Here is a 26420-nt window from a genome sequence, read left to right on the forward strand (position 1 = left end):
ATATATGCAGGGAGCGCTCCAACATGGTACTTCCTCCGTCCTCACTTTGTAACCACTTGAAATCCTGCCTTTGGAGGGTAGTTCTCCTTTTAAGTTTCTATTGTCCCTCTGTTAAAATATGGCTACTTCAAGATAGAGTTTAAGGATGTCTTTCAAAAGATACACATGTTGAATTCTTATGTCAGCTCTCTTCCGAACTCCAAACTGGGCAGAAAGAGACCTTAGCATACTTAGCTGTGTTTGGTGGTGAGTTTGGGGTGTTGGTGAGCAGCGCAGACAGTGTGAAAGAGAGGGAGAAAAGCCAGGTTCAGTACAGGAAAGCTGGAGGTTTGAAGGGGGAGGGAAGGGTACTAAAAGGTACATGACAAAAGGGGCATTAAGATTCCAAAGATACTGTTCTTGGGGCACCTGGGTGGCTCAGAGGGTTAAGCCATCAGCTAAGGTTATGATCTCCCAGTTAGTGAGTCAGAGCCCCACGTTGGGCTCTGTGCTGATAGCTTGGAGCCCGGAGCCTGCTTCAGATTCTGTGTTTCCCTTTCTTTGTGCCTCTCTCCTGCTAGTGCTCTCTCTCTCTCTCTCTCTCTCAAGAATAAATAGACATTAAAATTTTTTTAAAAAAACCCACAAAGATACATTTCTTTCTTTTTTTTTAATGTTTACTTTTTTAGTTTTGAGAGAGAGAGTGAGCAATTGGGGAAGGGGCAGAGAGAGAGGGGGACAGATGATCCGAAGTGGGCTCTGTCCTGACAGCAGAGAGACTGATGAGGGGCTTGAACTCACGAACCATGAGATCATGGCCTGAGCTGGAGTTGGACGCTTAACTAACTGAGCCACCCAGTAGCCCTGGTACATTTCTTTTCAAATTCAGGTTTATTAAAATACAACTTACATACAGCAAAATTCACCCTTTCAAAGATTATTTATTTATTTATTTATTTATTTATTTATTTATTTATTTTTACTTCTCTTTGGCTAAGGACAGGTCCTGCCCAGAGTTTGTCTAATGCAGAGAAGGTTGAAGCAATGAATTTTAAAGATGTAAAGAGTACTCAGTGGCAGAGAGGGGCAAGTCACTCTCACTCTATGGGCCTCAGTTTTTTAATTTGTCAACCAAGTAGGTTGGGCTGGTACTTTAAAGGGCCCTTCCAAGGGTATTACCAAGAAAAATACTTGTAAGATTCCACAGAGAGTGAGGCACACTCTGACCAGTTCATTCCTTTCTCCTCTGCTTTCAGCTGACACTGCCTACATTCCCTGTGGTGGTGAAGATTGGCCATGCTCATTCAGGCATGGGCAAGGTAAGGCCAGGGTTTGCTGCACTTTGGGGTTGAGGCCAAGAAGGGTAATTTTCAGAGAGCCTGGTTATGGACTGTTCTGCCTCCTTTCTCTATGAATTCTTTCCAAGGAGGTGATTTGGCCCTTTTGAAGGCATGAGTGTTACCCAAACAGACCTTTTCCAACAAACAGAGTACAGGCTTGGGCCTTGAGCCCTTTGTAGCAAGTGTGGGTCCTGAGTTCTAGGAGGGGAAGCTGGAGAGGAAGGGCTTCCTCTGGAGATGTGGCATCCAGGTTTGCATCTGGATGAGCAACATCTTGATGGGTTTAGCTCAGGGTTCTTGTGATTCTCAGTATCTGCATTTGTGTGTCTCCTTTTCTCCCTCTCTGCCTTGCTTCAACATTAGGTCAAAGTGGAAAACCACTACGACTTCCAGGACATTGCTAGTGTGGTGGCTCTCACCCAGACCTATGCCACAGCAGAGCCTTTTATTGATGCCAAGTATGACATCCGGGTCCAGAAGATAGGCAACAACTACAAGGCTTATATGTGAGTGGGGTTGGGGTCTCAGCACATACTCTTCAATTTCTCCTCAGCCCAGCAGAAAATCTGAGGCTCCAGGTAGCAGTCAACTCTCAGTTTAACCTCATCTGGCCCAAAAGGCAGAGAACAGAAAGAGAGTGCCGTACAAGTCAGGGACTCCTAGCCTGAGTTCCTTTCATGTCAGAGGAGGGCCCATGAACTAAGATAAGAAATAAAATTAATATTTATTTTCACTAGCCTCTAAGTGAAATTTGGCATCTCCTCAGTTATAAACCAAGACAACAGGCTACAGTAGTAGTAACAGCGCATGTGACCTTGTCACTAAAGGTAATCACAGAGATTTTGGGGTTTTTTTCCCCAGATTTTTGTTTACATTCTAGTTCATTAACATATAGTATAATGTTGGTTTCAGGAGCAGAATTTAGTGATTCATCACTTACATATAACACCCAGTACTCATCATAACAAGTGCCCTCCTTAATACCCATCACCCACATAGCCCATCTCCCACTCAACTCCCTCCATCAGCCCTCAATTTGTTCTTTTTTGTTAAGAGTGTCTTATGGTTTGCCCCCCTCTCTCTTTTTTTTTTCCCCTTCCCATATGTTCATCTATGTTGTTTCCTAAATTTCACACAGGAGTGAAATTATATGGTATTTGTCTTTCTCTAATTGACTTATTTCTTAGTATAATACACTCTAGCTCCATCCATGTCATTGCAAATGGCAAGATTTCATTCTTTCTTTTTTTATTTTAATTTTGAGAGAGAGATAGAGTGTGAATGGGGTAGGAGCAGAGAGAGAGGGAGACACAGAATCTGAAGCAGGCTGCAGACTCTGAGCTATTGGCACAGAGCCTGATGTAGGGCTCGAACTCATGGACCGTGAGATCATGACCTGAGCCGAAGTCAGACACTTACCCTTAACCAACTGAGCTACCCAGGCACCCTGAGATTTCATTCTTTTTGATGGCTGAGTAATATTCCAGAGTGTGTGTGTGTGTGTGTGTGTGTGTGTGTGTACATACCACATCTTTATCTATTCATCAGTCGATGGATATTTGAGCTCTTATGTTGCTATAAACATTGGGGTACATGTATCCCTTCAAATCTGTATTTTTGTATCCTTTGGGCAAACACCTAAAAGTTCAGTTGCTGGACCATAGGTTAGTTCTATCTTTAACTTTTTGAAGAACTTCCGTACTCTTTTCCAGAATGGCTTCATCAGTTTTCATTCCCACCAACAATGTAAGAGGCTTCCCCTTTCTCTGCATCTTTGCCAACATTTGCTGTTCCTTGTGTTGTTCATTTTAGCCATTCTGACAGGTGTGAGGTGGTATCTCATCGTGGTTTTGATTTGTATTTCCCTGATGGTGAGTGATGTTGAGCATCTTTTCATGTGTCTATTAGCTATCTGGATGTCTTCTTTAGAAAAGTATCTATTAATGCCTTCTGCCCATTTCTTCACTGGATTATTTGCTTTTTGAATGTTGAATTTGTTAAGTTCTTTATATATTTTGGATACTAACCCTTTATTAGATATGTCATTTGCAAATTTCTTCTCTCATTCCACAGCCTGCCTTTTAATGTTTTTGATTCTTTCCTTTGCCATGCAGAAGCTTTTTATTTTGATGCGGTCCCAAAAGTTCATTTTTGCTTTTGTTTCCCTTGCCTCTGGTGACATGTCTAGTAAGAAGTTGCCCTGGCCAAGGTCAAAGAGGTTGCTCCCTGTGTTCTCCTGTGGGATTTTGATGGTTTCCTGTCTCAGATTTAGATCTTTTATCCATTTTGAATTTATTTTTGTGTGTGATGTAAGAAAGTGGTCCAGTTTCATTCTTTTACATGTTGCCATCCATTTTTCCCAACACCCTTTGTTGAAGACACTGTCTTTTTTCTTTTCTTTTTTTTCTTTTTTTTTTTCAACGTTTATTTATTTTTGGGGGGGACAGAGAGAGACAGAGCATGAACGGGGGAGGGGCAGAGAGAGAGGGAGACACAGAATCAGAAACAGGCTCCAGGCTCTGAGCCATCAGCCCAGAGCCTGACGCGGGGCTCGAACTCACGGACCGTGAGATCGTGACCTGGCTGAAGTCGGACGCTTAACCGACTGCACCACCCAGGCGCTCCAAGGGTTTTTTTTTTTAAATCAAGAATGGATGCTGTATTTTCTCAAGTGCTTTTTCTGCATTTATTGAGAGATCACATGGTTCTTATCCTTTCTTTTATTAATGTGGCATATCATATTGATTGATTTGTGAATATTGAACCAGCCCTACAGCCCAGGAATAAATCCTACTTGATTGTGGTGAATAATTCTTTTAATGTACTGTTGGATTTGATTTGCTAGTATCTTCTTGAGAATTGTTGCATCCATATTCATCAGGGATATTGGCTTGTAGTTCTCCTTTTCAGTGGGATCTTTGTCTGGTTTTGAAATCAAGGTAATGCTGGCCTCATAGAATGAATTTGGAAGTTTTCCTTCCATTTCTGTTTTTTGGAATAGTTTGAGAAGATTAGGTATTAACTCTTCTTTAAATGTCTGGTAGAATTCCTCTGGGAAGCCATCTGGCCCTGGACTTTTGTTTCTTAGGAGATTTTTGATTATTGATTAACTTTATTATGAATCTGTTAAAGTTTTCTATTTCTTCCTGTTTCAGTTTTGATAGTTTGTATGTTTCAAGGAATTTTTCCATTTCTTCCAGATTGCCCAGTTTGTTGGGATATAATTTTTCATAATATTCTACTTTTTTTTTTCTGAAGTTTATTTATTTTGAGCGAGAGAGAGCATGGGCAGGGGAGGGGCAGAAAGAGAGGGAGAGAGAGGATCCAAAGTAGGCTCCGTGCTCTCAGCGCAGAGTCTGATGCGGGGCTTGAACCCTGAGCCAAAATCAAGAGTTGGACACTTAACCGATTGAGCCACCCAGGCGCCTCTCATAATATTCTCTTATAATTGTATTTTTGTGGTGTTGGTTGTGATCTCTCCCTCCTTCATTCATGATTTTATTTATTTGGGTGCTTTCTCTTTTCTTTTTAAGTCTGGGTAGGGGTTTATCAATTATATTAATTCTTTGAAAGAACCAACTCTTAATTTCATTGATTTGATCTGTTTTTGTTTGTTTCTGTATCATTTATTTCTGCCCTAATCTCTATTATTTCCCTTCTTCTGCTCTCTCTCTCTCTCTCTCTCTCTCTCTCTCTCTTTTAGGCTTTATTTGCTATTCCTTTTCTAGCTCCTTTAGACATAAAGGATTCCTTTTTATACATTGAAAGGAATCCATAGATTTCACCAGGCTGCAAGAACTCAGAAAAGGTTAAGACACTCCTAATAAAAATATATAGCCCTGAAAACACTACAGAGCATTAAAAGCTTATTGGTTATGAGAAGAGATGACTTCTCCACATGACTGTGTCCATTTGCCAGAATGGAAAGTTAAAAGTTTCCTCCATTTGAATTTAGAGAAAGGAAAGATTTCAGGATGACCTGATCTTCTATAATATACATAAGAATGCAAATAGCTTATTATAATTCCAATTTTGGAAATATTAGCCTCTCACTTTTTAATAAATATAGCATAGTATTTCCTTTACAAACAAGAACATTATAACCTGGATTTGACTTTGCCGCTCAGCACTTGAGCAGACTTTAAGGTTGAGCAGCTTCCCTTTCCCTCGCCCAGCCATTTCCACTGTTCTTCCATCATTATCTCCCTTAAGTGTTTGTACTCCCCAGCCCTGGAATTAGTTAGGAGCCCTTCCCTACACCCCCTTCTTCTCATAATGCTGCACACACCTCTAGCTTAGCCCTCTGCACACACAGGAATTCCTGTCACCTTCCTCTGAACTCCCTGGGGAGGGACAGTGGAACCATTTCTGCAACCCCATCAGCTTGTGTAGCAGCAGACACAGAGTAGGCAGCCAGTAAGTACTCAGGGAAGAGCCCTTGTACAGGACTGAAGCACAGAATCTTTTTTACTTGTTTCGACTAGATTACTGCTTTTTAAAAGTTTGTAATTTTTTATTTAAAATCTTACTGCTTCAGAAAGGAATTTAGGGTTGTTTTAAAATTGTACACAATGTAAGACAAGATCATTTAAAAGATCATTATAAAAAGTAGCTAAAAGAAGCAGAAAAATCAATATGTGTAGGCACCTAGGAAAGCAGATTTCCTATCCTTTACTTTTAAAAGTAAATACATAAATACAAAATGTTTATGACAGTGGAGCAAGAGTACCTTGATCTTTAAAAGGAGATGCCACTTTTTTAAGGTTCAGGTTTCCAAAAGCATTTTCATTGAAGCATAAGAAAAGAGAATCCTCTAATATTTATGAAGGATGGGCAACCAAAGACACTTTAGAAAACATTTACTTACTTTTTGATTTGCAAGGGGCAGTGATTTAGGTGAATATTCAGGTCCTCGCAGCTCCTCTTCCCCAAGCTTTTAGCTATCCCCTTGCTTTCAGAAGGAATTGATCTGGTAATAGCCACAATAAGGTTTGAGAGTCTTCCCTTCTCCCTTAGCTCTCACTCTAGAGATCCAGAGACAGCCATATTTGGTGAAAAGAGGGTGCTGTTCCCTCTCTATTCTCAGTAGGCGATAATGTGCATCTGTCTGTGGAGGTCAGATGACCTTCAAGTCCTGAGAGGTAGTTGAGCTGTCACTGAGTGGCTTCTGGGTGCTCCTTACACTCCCCCAGGTCCCAGGTAGCCTGTATGGATCTATGCCCTGTATTCTCATTGTTAGAGAAAGGTGTGAAGTGTAAGGGACATTATTACTTACTCACAGTTTCCAGGACAGTATTTGTACCGTGGCCCTGTGCTGGGGACCTGGAAGCGAGTGATTCTTTGCCCCTGCCCTTGAGGAGCTCAGCCTGGTCACAGGGACACACCCGTAAATCACTAGTGTTAGGAAGACAGTGCTATTTTTATTATGATCTTATTTTATTACAATTTTATTTTGTGTGTCTCTACTCAGATTTTGCAAGTCAGTCAGCTGTTAGTTGTTTGTTTTTTTCTGAACTAGGCCGTGGGGTATGGGGGGAGCACAGCACAATGAGGGAATCAAGAGTCTTGGATTTTTTATCTGATGTCTAATTTCACTAGGTACATAACCTTCGGCAAGTCATTTAACCTTTCTGAGTCTTAATCTCCTTGTCTGTAAAGTTGGTGTGAGGATGTCAGCCTACTCACAACAGGGGTTTGCACTGAGGCTCTGGTGAGGGGGTTGTGGAGGAAGAGCCTTGGAGTGTAGTCAGTACTGTACAAATGTGAGGGGTTCGTATTACCATATCAGTCAACTAACTAAGCTGCCTCAGGGTTCTGAAAAGTAGCCATATGTCTAGATTTCTCAGTGTCTGAGACCAGACCTCTGGAAAAGGTACTCCTGGGAACTGCTGAGTGGAGACTGCCACGTGCATCCAGTCTCCAAACGGTAGCACGTGACAAGGGCAGCACATGAATGGCTCTGTCAGTAGTGTGAGCAGGGCTTTTCTGTCCCCTAGGCAATCCCCTTCCTCTTGACTCTGTATGAGTGAGGACTAATAATTAAGAAGGCCTATTTTTGGTGTTTTACAATTCATTTAAAACTGTATCAATTGATCCTCATGACAAACCTGTGTTTACACAGGGATAAGAGGCTCAGAGAAGTGAAGTGACTTGCCCATGGTCACCCAGCCAGTTAAGAGCAAATCCAGAACAGAAACCAGGTCATCTACCTCCAATTTAGTCCAAGACTAGTTGACTCTAATACCTGCTCATGGATGGAAAGGGTGCAGAGGGCACAGCAGAGAAGTCACAGGTTGGTGACTTGATTCTATCAGTTGCATTTGATGGATGAGGCAACTTAAGCCTGAAGAAGTTAACTGACTTGCCCAGAGTCACATTGTTAATACTGTAGACTGTCAGAAATTAACTGTTGAATGAATAAATAAGTGAGCTAGTAAGGAAGCCACGGAACCCTGAGAGTGTTCCCAAGATCAATAGAATTCAGTCTGTATATACCAACTCAGCCCAGATACTAAGTGGGTAGGCCGCAAGTGGTTTATAGACTTGTACACATAAGGCTTAGCTCAAATAGCTAATGTAAAAAGTAGATCTAAGATTGTAAGTGAGGTATAGGCAACATCCTTTAGGGGTTCGGGAAAGTAAGTGTTCATCTGATGGAAAAGATCTGGGAAACCTCCCTGGAGCCACAGCAGTCTGGGCTGGACTATAGAAAGGAGGAGGACACTGAGGGCAGGGTTTGGCAGAGGTAGCCAGCTTCTAGGCTCAGCAGAAAGGTGCCTTGGCTACTGAGGCAAGAAGCAAGTGGGGGAAGCAGCAGTGAACTAAAATTCTGGAAAGTTTCATGTCCCCATCTTGCTGGTACGGCTCACTGCCTATCCTATCCTGGTGGGACCTTGTTACAGGAGGACGTCGATCTCAGGGAACTGGAAGACAAACACTGGCTCTGCAATGCTGGAGCAGATCGCCATGTCAGAAAGGTGAGTGAGAGAAGTTGTCCACCCCCCCCCCCCCAGCCCAACTTCCCTAGATGAAGAGGTGAAAGAAGCGACTCCTGCCCAAAGGGAGCCTCTAATCAGGATAGAACACAAAAGCCCAAGTAGCCAGGTAATGAGATCAGGCAGGACTGGGTTATATGCTAAATTATGAAGATAAAGACTGAACACTATGTAGAAGCTCCAAGAAAGGAGCAGTTACTGTGTACTGGAATAGCCAAGGAAGGCCATCTAGAGTATATGAGACCTGCTTTGAGCCTGGAAACATAGGTGGGATCTGGAGAGCAAAGTGAGAGGGCATTCTACAGAAGGCAATGTGCTTGATGGGGGTAGAGGGAGGGAAGGAGGAGAGGGGTGGAATGGGAGAGCTGGAGACAGGAAGGAGAGCATGCAGTAGCAAGCAGGTTTGATATGAGCTAACATCCCAGACTCAGAACACCTTCCCATCACCTCCAGGTACAAGCTGTGGGTGGATACCTGCTCTGAGATGTTTGGTGGCCTGGATATCTGTGCTGTCAAAGCTGTACATGGTAAAGATGGGAAAGACTACATTTTTGAGGTAAGTCTGGCCCAAGGAATATCTCAGTAAGAGACACCCCCCAAAGCTGGAGGCCACGCTCTTGGCTTGAGAACTATGTGGGCTGCCCAAACCGCATTTAGTCTCTGAGGCCAGGGGATGGTTCCCACACAATACGTCCAATGGCTGTGCATATCAAAACATCTTCACCAGTAGGAAGCTATTGTTTGCAACTAGCTAGGCTGACCCACATCAAGGGTAAGAGATGCCAGGTCTGGGTCCTGGAGTTCTAGTCTAATGCTGTTCCTCTGGGAACACTGTAGTGATTTACCATTCTTGGTCTTAGAAAGCTGGACTTGGGAATCATTCAGTTCAGTCTCATTTTGTAGATGAGAAAACTAAAGCCCAATGCCATGAGCGTGTGCTCAAGGCCATGGAGTGACTTGGTGTCTCAATCTGGGCTAGAGCTTAGGTCTCCTGGATGCAGGGGATTCTTCTTAGCATCTCTCTGAGGCTTAGAGATACTTTATTCAGTCTGGTCCTTTAACACAACTTTGCTGACTCCCTTTTCCCATATTAAAGGGAAAGTGAGTAGCAGTACGAATCATTCATACACTTTCTTGCCCAATCTTTCTGGGAACAGGAAAGTCTCCTTGCCAGGAGTTGGTGGTGTTTGCAGAGGATTTGTGTCAGGAGCCCAAAGTGAGCTTCAGAATCTACTCCATGATCTGCTTGGCATGTAGTGTCCTGGATAATCATACGTCCCCTCTCTCAGTGGGCCTGTTTTCTCATCATAAATGAGAGCTGGACTACAGGGTCTATGGTCCTGGTTAAGCAGTCTCTTCCTAAAGGAGGAAAACATTTACCCAGACATTGAGGTACAGGAAGAATCAGGATGGTGGTGAAAGGGAAGGAATCCCAGGTCATGAGCAAAAGCAGAAATCTAGTTGTTTAATGGGCAGAATATGTGTGGAGACAGAAACTGCATGGGTGAAAAATCTCAGAGATGAAAACTGCCTACTCTTAACTAGAAGTTAGGGAGTGACCTTCATGTATCCTGCCTGCAAACCTCTGAGCCCTAGAGCCATACTCTCTTCTTCAGCTACCAATCTTTCAACCTCACTGAGCCCTTGCCTGGGTAAAGTTTGGTGGGGAGGACCTTAGGCAAAGGTTTGCCAGAGAAGGGGACACAGGTCTATTTCTGCAAAAGAACTTGCTTCCAGCTCAAGATAAGAATGCCAGTTTCATCCCCAACCTGTCTCTGATGCCTTACGTCCTACTCATTCTAAATTTTTTTTTTTCAACGTTTATTTATTTTTGGGACAGAGAGAGACAGAGCATGAACGGGGGAGGGGCAGAGAGAGAGGGAGACACAGAATCGGAAACAGGCTCCAGGCTCTGAGCCATCAGCCCAGAGCCTGACGCGGGGCTCGAACTCACAGACCGCGAGATCATGACCTGGCTGAAGTCGGACGCTTTAACCGACTGCGCCACCCAGGCGCCCCACGTCCTACTCATTCTAAAAGTCTATTCCAGGCCTTTGATGTTTCCAGACTCTTTCCTAACCTGAGCTACATCTTCCACCAGGTCATGGACTGTAGTATGCCACTGATTGGTGAACACCAGGTGGAAGACAGACAACTCATCACCGAACTGGTCATCAGCAAGATGAACCAGCTGCTGTCCAGGACCCCTGTCCTGTCCCCTCAGAGACCCTTAACCACCCAGCAGCCACAGGTAAGCAGCAGGAAGAGACATGGGAGAACCAAGAACCATTCCCAAGCCCACTGCTCTAGACTTTGGTGGCTCCAAGATGGAGGAGGCTTCTCATTAGGAGTCTGCAATAGCAGCTATAGAACTGTCCAGAAATGGAGTATTGGCTCTCTTCTCTCTGAACTTGAAGTCTCTGGGGGAACCATAGCCCATTTTCCCTTGGGATACTCCCACTTTTAAATGGGAGGGGTCTCTGAGGGGGTGCTGGGTCTGACCTCTCAACAGGTGTTTACTGTCTATGAGGGCTCTGCTGCATTTGTAGAGAAAGAAGGGTGTTTATCAGAAATCTGCTGGTCTAGCAGTGCCTGGGTGACTCAGTCCATTAAGCATCCAACTCATGATCTCTTGATTCATGAGATTGAGCCACATGTTGGGCTGTGCGCTGACAGCATGGAGACTGCTTGGGATTCTCTCTCTCCCTTTCTTGCTCTCTACTCCTCCCCTGTACTCTCTTTCTCTCTCTCAAAATAAATAAATAAATACATTTTAAAAAGAAAGAAATATGTTGGTCTAGAGAGAAGAGGGGGTCATTCTCTTCCCTCATTCTGGAAGAGAGTAACAAGGTAAAGCTCAAACTAGAAATCTGCTTTCCTTTCTAAGGGAGAGAGACAGGTTTCTTCAGTTGACTATGGTGTGTGACTCATGACCAATCACATTCACAGTGACAGAATCCAAACCTCAGATGGGAAATCCACACTGAAGCTTTTGTGGCTCAGGTCCTGTGGCTCTAGAATGGGCCAAAGAAAGGCAAGACTGAGGGTGTTAAGTCCCATCTAGGAGATATCTCACTTTGCAAAAATATCCCCTAACTTTCTTCCCACTGAATTTTTGCATAATGAAGTGGTAAGAGCTTGAGATAATGAATCTAAGAACTGAATCCTAGTCTAGCTGTTCCCCTAAACAGCTGTGTGATTTGGGGCAGTGGGGGGTGGGTGGGAATTACTACCCTTTCTAGGGTTCAAGTTTTATTACTTGTACATGAAAATCACTCAGAAATCTTTCTTTCAAAATCATACTTAAGACAATTAGAGAGGTAGAATAGAATAGTGATTTCAGAGTATAGGCTTTAAAGAGAGAACTACCCAAGTTTGAATCCTGGACCCTCTATTTACTGGCTTTGTGACCTTAGACACTTATATGTGGCTCAGCAGAGATGACAATGGCACCCCTCTCCTAGGGTTATTATGAGAATTAAATGAAGTAAAGAACCTAAAATATAGCATACATAGTGTATCATAAGTGTTCAATAAAAGTTACTTGCTATTATTAAGTAAGTAAGCAGCCTCTGGGCTTGGGTTCCCTGCGACCTTAGGCTTCGATATCATCACCCCCTTTCCTAAAGATCAGTGCCTCACTGGGATTATACCGCAAACAGAAGCCAAGTAATTGGATTCTCAAAATACTTCCGTAAGAAAGAAGAGGAGTGGGGGAGGGGAAAACAGGATAAACCAGCCTGGATTATTTGGTATAGAAGCAAATTACCCCACATTTTCTTCTTATCATTTGAATATCACAGAATCATAGCATAGGAGCATGATTGATATTCAAAATAATGGACCTGAACCATCAAGAATCAGTTACTTGTAAGTCAGTATTCCACATGCTGTTTAAGAAAGCTAGAAACGTAATGTATGAGAAATATTTCTGTAGAAATGACTAAATTAAAACAGTGTGACCATTCGTAAGTCAATTCTTTCTCTGGATGTCAGTTTCTCCACCTATAATATTAGATAGATCTAAATACCTTTTGAGCTCTGAAAATTTGAGTAAAATACTTCTATTCTGGCTGATGTTGGATAAATGGGAGTTTCTGGGCTAATAGATTTACTTCTGGTGTCCAAGTTGAGAGTAGCCACCTGCAGTGGGAAGCTATCATATATCAGCTCTTACGGGTGTCTCATACCTTCTGTAGCAGGTTCATGCTGTGTCAAACCTCTGGGCAGGTGCAAGCATCTGTTTCTGTACATCAGGAATGTTAGTCATAGAGAATTACAATAGGGTAATTAACAGAACAAAGATTAATTGCTTGTTAGAGATATAATCCCATTATTTAAAATTTATACTTAATTTGGTGTGGAAAAAAAAAACTTTCAGGGCACCTAAGTGGCTTAGTCGGTTAAGCGTATGACTTCAGCCCAGGTCATGATCTCACAGTTTGTGAGTTCGAGCCCTGCGTCAGGCTCTGTGCTGACAGCTTGGAGCCTGGAGCCTGCTTCGGATTCTGTGTCTCTCTCCCTCTCTCTGCCCCTCCCCAGCTCGTGTTCCTACTCTGTCTCTGTCAAAAATAAATAAACTTAAAAAAATTTTAATAAACAAACAAACAAACTTTCCTGGTTTAAAAATGTCAGATCTGTGGTTAGATTTTATGATTTTGTAAAGCTAATGGATCAGCAGATTGTTGCTTGTCCCTGCCTGGGAGGAACAGTAACAGGTAGCCTCCTTCCTGAGAAATACAGAGAACATCTGGTTGCAGCTTAAAGAACTTATACAGAGTAGGACAGGCTCATGCTGCCCAGGCAAGATAAACAAAAATGGGCTGTTCTGGGATTCTTTGAGGATCCCTGAAGTCCTTTTATAAATAGGAGTGTGCACAACTCTCTTGGCCTTCTATAGGAAAGTCATTTTGGACTAGAATGAAGAGGAGACCTAAGTTCAGCCTTGTCCTTGCCACTGACTCACCAAGTGACCTGGGATAGATATCATCCTGTTTCTGTTTCTGTGTCTCAGCATCTTCATGTGTAGAATGAAGGACTGAACAAAAAAAATGCTAACATGTCTTCTAGCAATGAAATTTAGATTATACAGAAATGATATCTGAAGCATAAAAGTTCAATAACAAAGAAATCACCAAAAAATATTGTCCACCCCACAAAAAGCATTAGTTCTATTTTGGTACAAGCTCCTTACTCTGCAAACATTACATATTTCAACTTAAATATTCTAAAGAAAAATGGGAGGTAAGAAACATAGTAAGGAATGAGCTTTCCTAGATATAGGAGCCCCTACAAAAATCCCCTTGTAGCAAAGCCAGACTGGCTCAAGGATAAGCTTTTCTCTGCTCAGGCTCACATTCAAAGCTACACTAAGATATTGTGGGAAGCACATTGTGCTGGGAGTTAGGACACTCAGGGGTTTGTCCTACTCTATCCTGATATTACGTGACCTTGGGTAAGTCTTTCCCCGTCTCTAGGTCTCTAATTCCTCACTTACGGAATGAAGTTGGATAAGATGATATCTAGATCCCTTTGAATTCTAAAGTCACATGAAACCTGGAGTCAGCCCAACTGCAAAGTCTGAGAGTACAGTCTTCCACAAGACTGCCTTCACTCCTGATACCAACAGAAAGTTCAGAGTTCCCTAGAGTTTTCTGGAAGGACTCACATAACTTACTGAAAGCTGTTATACTCACAGGTGTATTATAGGAAAGGATACAGGTCAAAAATGAACCAAAGGAAGAATGTACAGGGCAGAGTCTGGGAGATTCCAAACATGAAGCTTTCATTGTCCTAAGGACCCATTAACCTCTCAGCATCCTTATGTGACAGTACACATGGTGCTAATCAGGGAAGCTCATCTGAGATTTGGTGTTCATAGTTTTTATTGGTTTTCATGTAACAGTTATGCTCGACTGATTGATCACCTGTTTGAACTTGGTCTCCAGTATCACCATACCTCAAAGTCAAATTAATACCATGTGGCCCCACGGGCTACTGTGAGTCACCTCATCAGCATATATTATCAAATGTGATCTGAGGGGCTCTCACCACAAATAACAGGGACACTCCTATTGCTCAGGAAATCCCAAGAATTTTCTTTCCAAAAGTAGGGGGACAAAGGCCAGATTTCTTACCTCCCAGGAGTTGGGGGACAAAGGCCAGATTTCTCTTTGGGCAAGGCCAAATTCTTTACTCCATATATGATTAAATTAGCTTAGCCAATGTTTCTTGAATATTTTAGACCCTGTGGGCAAGGGACATGCCTTTTTCATCTGTCTTTCCACTGACTAGCACAGGCCTAGCCCAACATATGTGCTTAAAATTAGTCATTAGACTTAGGGCTACAGTGATGAATGAGATATAGGTCCTGTCCAAAAGATGTTCATATTCTAAATTCATATCATGACTGAATTCACAGAGGTCATCACCATTGGTCAGATGGTACCTTCTTATATTCTCTGTTAGTTTCCTCCTGAACCTTGTGCCTTGACCCCAGCCCCCCTAAAGACAGAAATACCAGTCTGTCACACTTGGCAAAATGCTGCTACTTGGGCTGGAAGTCATGACTGAACTGGTCATATTTCCACCTCCTATTTCTCCCTAATGATAGCATATTTCCACTGGTTATGATTGAGGAGGCATTTCAGTCATCCTGGCTCCAGGCCCATGGAGTGTCAGACCAGATTGCTTCCATATTCCCACTATTACATCTGCCAGTTAATCTGCATCTTTAGCCACATGATCTGCTTCTAAGGCCCACCCTTCACTGGTGATCTGGATGCCACCTCCTTTTGGCTTTCAATTTATCCCTATTTTCTCCATCATCAATTTCTTCTTTCTAGAAGATTTTCACATCTACCCACAAACATCTGCCATTTAGAAAAATGAAATAATAACCAATCCCACCATCCCACTGAAATTGCTCTTGTCACAGTGACTCCAAGTCAGTGAGTTCTGATCTTCCCATCTTCTTATCTTGCATGACTTCTCAGTAGCCTTGATGCAGTTGCCCACACTCCCTCCTTCTTGAAACACTCCTTTTCAGGCCTCAGTGACCCTGTTCTTGCCTGGTCTTCATTCTACCTCATTGATTTCTCCTTCTCACCTCCTTTGCTGGCTTCTCCACTTGTGTTAAACCTCCAAATGTCGGTGCCCTAGAATGTGGTCTGTGTACATTCCTTGGCGATCTCAGCCAGCCCATATCTATCTCCTGCTCTGACCGCTCCATGAACTCTAGATTCACATTTTTAACTCTTGCTTGACATCTTTATTTGCATGTCTGAAGGCATCATAAATATAACAAGGCCAAAACAGAACTCTTTTTTTTCCCCTTAAATTTGTCTTCCTTCCAATTTTTCCCAAGCAACTCACGTAGACCCCTGCCTGCCTCTTTGCCCTCATACCATCCTAGGTCTTCTTCACTGTGCCCCAGCCACACTGGTAGGGGCCATCGCATCAGCTGTGTCCTCTCTCTGAAATGCTTTTCCCCTTTTTTTGCATGGCTGGCTCCTTCATGACAGTACAACTGAAACTGCCTCAACCATCCAATCCGAAGGTACCACCGGCTACCACCCCCGCTTCTTGAATTTGCTGCATAGCCCTTGCTATCAGCTAAAATCATTCTCATCTGTTTATGCCTTTGACTCTTCCAGTAGCATGAAAGGATCTGGAGAGTAGGGGTCTGTTCACTGCTGTGTCTCTAGGGCCTGCATAGTAGCTGGTAATTTGTAGCCACTGAATACATCATGAGTATACTGAGGAGTGGGCGAGAGTGATGTGGCCAGATACAGACAGTCCTCAGTAGAAAAGTTAATAATAACAAAACTAAGTCTGTCTGCTTTTTATTATCGTTATGTGATAGCAATTCTATGCAAATGACAGTGACTAAAATACTCCTCCTACCCAGGCAAACCACTCCTTCTCCTCCCCTTGATATGGTATTGCAGTACATATTTGTTGAATGAGTTCCCAGATGGAATAAGTGTCTTTAACAGCCCTTAAAGCATATTAGAGTTGGTGTCAGGATCCTGTGAGTGATTTTGGTAGTGTGAAAATGGAAGGGCTATAAGCCAAGGGACATTACCTGGGTCCCAGCCAGAACTCTGTACAGTACACTGAGACCTTAGGTGCTGTCACTAAGTCACATTCCATTCCTCACAATCAGACCCCTCTTGCTGGCCTCTTTCTTCCATGGCTCTGGCAGCTCAGGCTGAAAGAACTTCTGGCCTGAGTCACAAGCCCTAAGAGTTGCTTCTTGCCCAGTATTCTAGGTCAAGACCAGGACAATTTATCTACCTTTCTCTTTCTCCCTCTCTATCCTTGTCTGCAGCTTTACTGTTACAGCTCTCATTTCTTTGACTCTAGAAGAGCACCTAAAGGAGGCTGAGGGGGAGGTGAGTAGAGGGCACACCTTACCTTGTTGTCAGCCAGCCTCCTAGCCTGAGACAGACTAATTATAGAAAACAAAGAGCAAAGTCATTTGAGCGGACTCAAGCTAGCTGCTGTGCCCAGTTCGAAGGGATAGGGGCAGGGTTGTAAAAGGCACTGGCTATGTTGCTGAGGGCAGGGAGGCGAGTGGCAAAGCTTTATCTGGCTAATGACAACCTGGCCTCAGACTGGCTGGACTGCCAGCTTTGGAGCTGCCCTAAGAGTTGGCCAGGGCAAGTGACTCTGAAGTGCTTTGGGGAGACTGTTCTTAAGGTGGCAGTGACACCTGGTGGCCAGTGATGGCCAAAGCCTCTAGGCTATATACTTTTGAAACCTTCCTATAAGCCATGCCCTCGCATCCCCTCCACACATTCACCAACCCTTGGGGTCTGTCTTCTGGGATCTGAGCTGAGCCTGGGGCTCTGGAGAGGTGTATGCTGCTCCTGAGACTCCTGGGAACCAAGGAGAGAACTTCGGGTAGACAAAGCTTCAGGTCACGCCAGCAGAGGTGGGATCCTGGTGCTCTTCTTCAGGTGGTGAATCTTTGTTCATACCCCACCACACTGCTTCCACTTTTTAAAGTTTCCTGTAAAGTCTTCCGGAGTCAAAGGGCTGAATTGTTAATGCAGGGATTTCAGACACCAATGGGCTTTCTCTTTGGCTTGCAGGTTATACCCAGGAGAAGTGATTCTAAGACTCAGCCTTTGGAAGTATTTAGTACACACATGGTGTCCGGGAGGAAAATGAGCCTCTTCCCCTACCTTGAGCTGATCAGACCACAACTGCAATGTGGTTTCCAGTCTGAGAATCACAGTATAAACAAGGACAACCTCTAACTCTAAGAATGTGCTCAGAGGAAAGAATCTGGGGGTTGGGGCATTTGGCAAATCAACGACTTAATGTTAAAGGAGATCCAGTTGAATAGCAATACTCTCAAGGAGCCCATGACTGAGTACCTTCAGGTCTCCGGTGCCTGGTGCCCAAAGGCAAACCTGCTGGAAGACAGGAGTAAACTAACACTAGGAGAGGAAATGGCTGCCCTGGGAACTGGTGTGTGTGGCTGCCACGTCACTGCTGATGTTCCTGCAGGGGCAAGATGAGTACATGTCAGGGCTATGGTGAAAGTGTGGGCTGGGGGCTAGGGCTGTTGGAGCAGGTAGCTTAAAATCCCTTTCCAGATCTGAGATGCTGTGTACTAGCCACAGACCTGGAAAGGGCAGTGATGAGACTTCAGAACTGAAAGACTGAGGCCCACAGACCTGCAGCCTGTGGCCTCTGGTGGGACATTCTACCAGTCCTTTTTACTGGTTCTCTGGACTAAAGAGATACTGAAAACATTTCCAGCCAGGTCTTTCTAGCCACAGAGGCTCAAAAAGATGAAGTCTCTTGAGTACAAGGACACAAAGACTGAGAAGGGGTTTCAGTGGGGTCTAAAGTGCCATGCAGTTAGTGAAGGGACGCAACTCAGATCCCAAACATGAGACTAAGAAGGACTCACATAGCTTAGAAGAAGTAAATTTAGGACAAATGAAAGGTCTTCCTGCTTCCCACAGCAGGACTGGCTTTAGGGAATTAGTTCCCCAGTGAGTATAAGCTGAAAATGTGAGATTTGAAGCAGGTTCATATAAAGTCACTAGTGACCAGATCCTTTAGCAGACTATTAAGGGAAACTGACTATTTTCAGGCTGTCTTAACTTTTAAGGGACATCTTTAATCACTTGAAGCTGACATTCTGACCTCGGGTGACCTGGCCCTCAGTGCCTCCATAGGTCTCATGGATTGCCCCCGTGGGACACTTCTTATGTCCTTAGGAAATCACTGATCATGGGAGGGCCCCAATCCAGGAGATGAGCTCTGCCCTCAGAGTAGCAATTTCCCTCGTGAAAGGAGGAGGAAGAAGAGCTCATCCTTGGGAACCTTTTATAACCTTTCCGAGGAAGGAAGGTGGGCACTGGTGACTGCTGGGGTGATCTCAGAAAGATCCCAAGGTGCCTGAAAACATGCTGTCCCCTTTGCTCTAACTGAACCTACAACCTCCCAACCACATTCCTTCCTGCTGCCTCATTCCCCCTGGGGTCTTAGACCGGGGGAGCAGAGCCTGGGGGAGCTGATCAGAATAGCTCTGTGGCGTGTCCGGCAAGGAGCTTGGCCTGGCCTCTTTCCTGGGGCCAGACCCTGGGACCCTTTCCCAATTTCCTGTCTCAGATATGCTGAGCAAGCACAGGCCTTCCTCCTTGGTGGGGGCAGCTGGACTTGGGCCAACAACTCTGAAAAGTTGAGTCACTCAGTGTCTTTCCTTCCTCAGCTTTCCGTCCTGCTGGGACCTCAGATAGGAGCTCCTGTCTCCTAGCTTGTCTGCTGAAAGCCACAGGGTAGCAAGTTAAAAGTGCCTTTGACAAAACCCCACAAACCCTCATCCATGGGCTTGCTTTCTCTCCTAGACTGTGATTGCCTGTCCATTTACCTCAACAGCTAATATTTACTGTTTCTGAAATGACTTTTCTGCATCTTCAGGGGCCTCACTGGAACAAGTTAGTGATAATACAGAGGGCATGGTATAGCCTAACCCAGAATCCCCTACATACTGAGCCGCTGTGCACCAGGTGAAAGGAAGCCACCCAACAATACTTTCTCCATTGACACATGAAATTCTAGAGCTTCATTAAAGCTGCATTCCTTTGGATTGATATTTATTATTATTTAAATAATAGTAATGATGGTCACATATATCAATGCCTTGCCTAGCACTGTACAGTTTACAAAGCACAGTCACTATTTTGAGCCTCACCACCCTATGTGAAATGGTTTGGGCTGGTATTTCTATCTCTGTTTCATACATCAGCAAAGAGAATGCAAATGACTTCTCCAGAGTCACACAGTCACACAGGAGTGCTGGATCTTCTGATCCACAGTTCAGGTAGTGGTCTACAATAATAAGCACTATGCCTTTTTCATGTCCCCACAAGAGCACAGGGGAAGGTAAGAATGGAGAGAGCTGGGCCTTTGTGACCTTGTGTAAGGGAAACCCTTGCTTTCCTGACAACCAAGTGCTAAACTTAGCCAACCTAGAGGAACCTCTGAGCTATACCTGCCTCTCTCCTATCTCCCTGATTTCTCAAATTACTAAAGACCAATGGGTTCATCAGAGTGGGATACCAGCCCAACCAGCTTTGATGGAGAGCAGCAGCCCTCTACTTGCCAAGGCCCTCAAAGCCTGTGCCTCTGCTCAGGCCCAGTAGCCCTGGCATCTTGCTGGGCTCAAGACTCTGCAGCTAAGAAGGGCTTGTCTCCTATCTCAGACACCTAGAGAAATGAAAAATGCATGAAAGAATTAATGGAATCCCAGAGACAGAAAAGCCTGTAGAAGACCTCTGGCTTCAACTTGATGACGTCCTCCACAGTATCTCTGATCAGAGTTTGTCCTGGCCCTGTTTAAACACCTCTAAGGCCAGGAAGATCATTGCAACCCAAGCTAGCCCTTGACCTTGATCAGATTTACATTTGACTAACTTTGATTTTCTACTCAGTCCTAGGTGTTTCCACGGTTACCTCACTTAGTCCTTCTAATCTGCCTATTTAAAAAACTGAGACTCAGAGATTAAGTAACTTTCTCAAAGTCGCATGAGGAAAGATGTCATTTCCACACTTTTCACCATCCTGTGTGCTCCATGTACCCATTTTAATTCCACTGGTGTCACCCTTAAAGAAGCACCAGAATTGGTTGCAGTGCTCTCTTGTGGGGCTTATCAGCCCAAAGAGCAGTGAACCTGTGACTTCCCTTTCTGAAGCCTCTCTAGCGTAAAATTTTTTGGCAACGGCATTGTAAATGGACAACCTCTGAGCTTTTTGTCATTCTATAAGCCCAGGGTTGTTTGTTTGTTTTGTTTGTTTGTTTGTTTGTTTGTTTGTTTGTTTTTTCCCCTTAAGGGGCTGTAAGGCCATTTATTCCCCCTTCTTTTTTGAGTGCAGCTGGGCACAAGCACTGGACTACACGTTCTTACCTGTTTGAGTCAACTTCCTGAGGGAAACTGTAGCTCAGTTTGGCCATGAGCTCCTGCTGTGGGCTGGCTATAGGCCAGACTTTGGCAGTGACGCCAGAGTGGCCAGACTTCTGTGGAATTAAGCATCCCAGGCAGTTCTTGGTGACTGGAGACAGATCCCATGGTAGCCAAACCCCACGGGAATACCCCTCAGCCCCAACAGATGGAAGGCTTGTGGGCGGAGCCAGAGAGTCTCAGCCTGGTAAGGGACAGTCCTAGGGGACTCTTGTCCTGCCCCACATAGTCCCTGGGAAGTCTTCAGTCCACAACCTCAGTGGAGCCAGGGAAGGGAGAAGCTCCCTAGGCGCCAGACAAGGGTGGCCAAAGCATATTCCCAGGCTCCAGCTCAAAGGACCGCCTCTGGGAGCTCTTTCTCTGAAGCTTTTAGAAGTGAAACTTTTGGGCTCAGTTTATCCTTGAGTGTCTTATTTTTATATTTCTTAGGCTGAGGAGAGCCAGGGCCAGCCTTCATTGGTATGATTACTCGTGTCAAGTCATCCAGTCAGTGTCTGGTGTTCTACCATTGGAGTTTAATCTATGGGATTTTAAAGTCCCTCCCCCCGCAAAACACCCTGCCACCAGAATCATAAACTGTTGGGATACAAGGAACCATGGTGTTCACCTAATCTATCTCATGTTTAGTGAAAGAATATCTCTACAATATCTTTGTCAGGTAATTCTCTAGCCTCTGCTGAACACACCCACCTCCCAAGATAGCCCCTTCTACTGTTTTCGCTATATAAAGTTCTTCCTGTAACTGAAAGTCTACTTTTCCAGAGCTTTTGCCCATTGGCCCTGGCTCTGCTCTTTTGTTATATGGTCTTCCATAGCCCTATCTGAAAATAACAATTCTCTGAGAGGAGAACATCTTAAGCTATTCTTGACCAATGTCTGAGGTGATTGGCAGCAGTCAGTGGTATGAGGTGAGGCCTTGGGTAAAGGGAACTGGCAAGAGACAGTCTAGTGGCTCCACAAACTGTATGAATTTGGTGTCTTTCATCTGAGTATCCTTTTCAGTCAATTAGAGGGCATAACACTGATGGCTTGTCAGGGAGCCCAGAGGAGGCTTTGTTATTACAATTAAATAAAGTTCTCCAAAGCCTAGGAATAGAGCACTGCAGGGGGTATTCCATCATGGGAGTAAGACAGAGTTTCAGAAGAAATTCCTTATCAGCATCACCATGACCATCATCTGCTGCATTTACTTAGCACCTACCAGGGTCAAATGCTTATAGATAGATAGATAGATAGATAGACTCACTTCTTTTGAAGAAAGATGGGTGCAGAGGAGTGAAATAACTTGCCCAAGGTCACAAAGCTAGTTAGTGGCAGATTTGGATTGAACCCAAGGTCTTCCCAACCCAAAAACCTAAATTCCTCAATCACTCTGCTGCCCAATCTTAAAGACTTGCTGCTGGAGACCTAGGCAGCAGTGTGTGTGTGTGTGTGTGTGTGTGTGTGTTGGGACGTGGGGCTGATGCCCAACCTAGTCAGAGCATGTGAGAAGCCCGGGTAGAAAGGCTATCCTGCTATCCTGGTGCACCCATTACCAGACACTGTATCCTGGCCCCAGACTTCTCCAGTTGGCAGCCAGGTTGTGAGAGAAGAGATCACAGTGAGAAAGAACCCTTGGGCCTAAGGTTTCCCTGACTTCAGCTGGATTAGGTGGTCTTGATGGAAGCAATTTCTGATTCTTTGAGGCTTGTTTTAATTTTATCTTCTGTACCTGATATACAGGCAGATACCTCTGCTGGCCTCAATTTTAATTCCCTAACTTGAGCATTTCCAGAGCTGCTCACTGGATTTGATACCAAATTCAATACAATTTAACTTCTATGATTTAACAACATTTGTCTTCTAAAGACTTACACTCTAGTCCTTTTTGGATTTTCACTGTTACTGTGTTTGCATGTTCATTTATTTAACAAGCATTTATTAAGGATATCTTATTATACTCAGCCCTGTGCTTGACACTGTTGGTAGAATTTTGATAGTCTTGAATTTTCCAAAATATTCCTGATTCCAACTGTTTGAATTTTTTAAATAAATAGTTCCTGTACCAGGCCTTATATCCCACTTTTTCTTTGAAAACAATGGGCATTGTATTTGTTGGAAATTCAAGAGAAGATGAAGACACATAGTTCTCTGAAGCATCTGTCTTCTTGGGGGCATCATCCCCAGTCTTCAGGATAAAAACAAAGGCTCTCTTCAGTAGTATGAGTCTCCGAAGTGCTGTTTCAGGATTTCAGAGAAGACATCACAGTCGAAAGGTTTCATGGGTGAGGTAGAAAGTGACTTAAACCTCTAGGATGTGTTGGATGGGATTGGTAGAATAGGAGAAAAGGCATTCCTGGAAGATAATCAGCACAAACAATGGAGTGGCCTACCCTAGAGAATAAACAGTGAGGGGTCAGGCCTAGAGGGAACAGGTGTGTTTAGGGCATGAGGCAAAGAGAAGGCTAGGAAGGTCAATTCTAACCATGCTGAAGCAAGTTTTGGATGTCAGCCTGAAGGATGTGGTTGTCATCTTGCTGGTAATGGGAAGAAAATATGAGCATCAGACTGCCTGGCCTCACAGCCCACCTGCATCAGCCTCTACTGTGTGACTCTGTGAAAATTACATGACTTAGCTAGGCCTCAATTTCCTTATCTAAAAATTAGAGATGTTGATAATAATAGCATCTACCTCATAGAGGTCTTATGAGGTTTTTGGCAATACTGCATGAAAGTTCCCAATATGTTACCTGGCACATATGCAGCGTTAGCTGTAAATTATTTAGAGCAGTAAAGTGACACAATTAGGAAAGGAGTATAGGAGAACAGCAGGTAGGCATGGAGAGAATAGATTGGAGAGAGAGGAGACTATTTTGGTAGTGGTAAAGTAGTAGGAGTACTAGTACTAGGAGTCTAGTAGTCTAAGCAAGAAATGGTACAGGCCTGACCAGCATTGGTTAGAAGAAGGTGGTGAATCTTAGATGTTGAGAGAGAAAAGCTGATGGGTCTTGCTGCTGACTGGATGGTGTGATCTCTAGCTGGTGTGTTGGGTGTGGTTATTTTGGTGCCAGAGCTCAGAACAAGCATGGACCCCATGACAAGGCTTGGAAGAAGGGGAGGAAAGTATTGGTGCGATTGCTGTGATCTGTGAGGGGGTGGGGAATGTAGATAGAACACACACCCTCTGATGTGGTGGCGCTAAGGACATTTCAAAGGCCCCCTGCCTCCCACTGCCCCAAATCCTCTTAGTAGAACAGTTTTAAGCAAGGTTGATAAAGACCATGACACTGGAGAGGGTAACACTTTGGCTCTCCTTGAGTGGAGCTGAAAACAGGCCTTAATAGGCAGGAGAAGAGACTGATGGTGAGAATCAGAGGCCCATAGGAAATAAGGAACAGGAGGAGAGATGGTTTTCATGTGGGAGTAGGGCCGAGGGGCACTGAAAGAGGAAGTGGGAGAATGCTAATGACATTCTCAGCCCATTTCACAGCCTAGCCCTTGCAACTCCCTCTGTGACATCACCATCAGCACACTCGGCAACCCTTAGGTTTTACAGACCATTTCCCTTTTACCGAATTTAAGCTCCAAGTCCTCACTGCCTCTAATTCAAATGTAAGACAAACTGAAGTCACGTGCATATTTGATCCTGTCTGGGCATAATCAGAATCCTAGCTGGGAGGAGAGAGAGCTTGGGAGTGGAGCCATGTTGTTGGGTAAAATGTGATTATGCTGAGAAGGAAAAACAGCCTGGCCTTGAGCACTTTTACTAGCATTAACATCTTACTGCTTCCCTCTGGGTAAGAAGGGTTCCTGGGGTGGGGGGAAACAGACTACTGCCCCCTCCTTTAAGTCCTTCCCTGTGGGGGTTCCAGTGCAGCCCAAAGAGTGGATCTGACCCCAGAGCCAGCCCAGAGCTGATCCCACCCCAGAATTAACTCCACAGAAGAAGTGAAACAAGTCTAGGTTAGTCACCTAGTCCAGCCCCTCCTCTCAGGACCCTTGGAATTGCCTAAGGCAACCCGCCCTCTGGAGTTTGGTGTTGATCCTTTCCTTCAGGAAGCCGGGCCATGAGTATGAGGGGAAACTGGACAGCAGGTAGCCACCAGAGAAGAAACCAGATGCTGTTAGAAGATTCAAAGCTTCTGAACAGAATACGTCTAAAAGGGAGGGAAATGAGAAGGGGGGAGGGGGGCACCGCCTACCAGTATGGGACTAAGGCCCAGACCCCCTAGACCTGTGCCCCAGCAACACTCCAGATGTTGAGATCTCCCTTGAGGCATTTCTGGAACAGCAGAAGCCTCTAGGCCAGATCCCATGGATCCCATCAGATCCCACTACACTCATGCCATGGAGCCACAGGGTTTCTCTTTGGAATCTGTTCAGAGTTTTGTTTTTATCTCTTTTGCATTTTGTCTTCCAGAGTGGAACACTTAAGGATCCGGACTCAAGCAAGACCCCACCTCAGCGGCCAGCCCCTCAAGGTTGTTTACAGTATATTCTCGACTGTAATGGCATTGCAGTAGGGCCCAAACAAGTCCAAGCTTCTTAAAGTGATTGGTAGTTCATTTTTCAAAGCAGAAATTTTAAGCCAAAAACAAACAAGGAAAGAAAGGAAAGCGGGGAGGGGAGCAACACTCCCCCCACCCCCCAGTGGTGCCGTTTCTGCGTTCTTTCAATGCTGACTGGACTGTGTTTTCCTATGCAGTGTCAGCTCCTCTGTCTGGTTGTTTACCTGTTCCTGTTCGTGCTTGTAATGCTCACTTATGTTTCTCTGTATAACTTGTGATTCCAGGGCTGTTTGTCAACAGTGTACAAAAGAATTGTGCCTCTCCCAAGTCCAGTGTGACTCTATCTTCTGGGTGGTTTGATAGTATTTTTTAAAGTATTACATAATGTGGGGTGAAATAGAACTGAGGGGGGTGGACAGGGGAGAAACAAAGACCACAAAAATAAAACCCAACTCCTCTCCTTCTCCCCCCCAGACTCAGATTAAAGCACCCCCCCACCCCCTGCTTACCTCCATGAGTGTGCTTGGGATCTTCAATGAATTGTGCTTTTTGCTTCCTTTCTGCATGACTAGGGTAAATAGATAGAAGTTTAAGAGATTTTCAAGGTCTAATTTCCATAGCTTCATCCGTTGAATCTGAAGGCATCCACCTTTTTCTCCATTTGCTAAAAATTTGGTGCAGTTTGAGTTTATGTGAATAGGCTGGCTGTGCCTGTAGAGCTCTTGTGTTTTTAGTGATGACATGAAATATAAAGAACAAGCTATTTCCAGGAATGTGTTCTGTATTTTACATCGAAGTGTACCTTCTTTTTTATTATTAACTAATTAGCTATGAGATTAGACAAAAAAAAAAAAAAAAATGGGGCCGCTGATGTGCAATATCAAAGTGAACTTGTGAGTATTTTCTGTGTGTTGATCTCAGTCCCCCTAAGTTGTTTCTTCTTTGTTGCTGTTTCTGAATTGGCCATATTATGCGCTTCTGTGAAACTGAGGCTGCTTTTTATTCCCCAAAGCTTGACCTATGTACAGAGATGATTCTGTAGTGATTTTGGACATAGGACGCAGGAAGCTACTGAAAGTCTGAGAAGGATTCAGCCACTGTGCTCTTGGCCTCTCCCTAGGCATCATGAGACCA

At 44.3% G+C, this 26420-nt stretch overlaps 1 protein-coding gene across 1 annotated transcript in view; it reads left to right on the top strand.

Moving 5' to 3' along the window:
- Window positions 1-26420, top strand: part of SYN2 (synapsin II) — a 207208-nt gene that overhangs the window by 174233 nt on the left and 6555 nt on the right. Inside the window, exons 6-11 of the mRNA XM_045493829.1 lie at window positions 1236-1298; window positions 1683-1825; window positions 8222-8296; window positions 8768-8870; window positions 10416-10565; window positions 25199-25259. Of these exons, the coding sequence (XP_045349785.1) occupies window positions 1236-1298; window positions 1683-1825; window positions 8222-8296; window positions 8768-8870; window positions 10416-10565; window positions 25199-25259 (595 nt within the window). The remainder of the gene's footprint in view (window positions 1-1235; window positions 1299-1682; window positions 1826-8221; window positions 8297-8767; window positions 8871-10415; window positions 10566-25198; window positions 25260-26420) is intronic.

Source organism: Leopardus geoffroyi, chromosome A2 (assembly GCF_018350155.1).
Source record: "Leopardus geoffroyi isolate Oge1 chromosome A2, O.geoffroyi_Oge1_pat1.0, whole genome shotgun sequence".
Lineage (NCBI taxonomy): Eukaryota > Metazoa > Chordata > Mammalia > Carnivora > Felidae > Leopardus > Leopardus geoffroyi.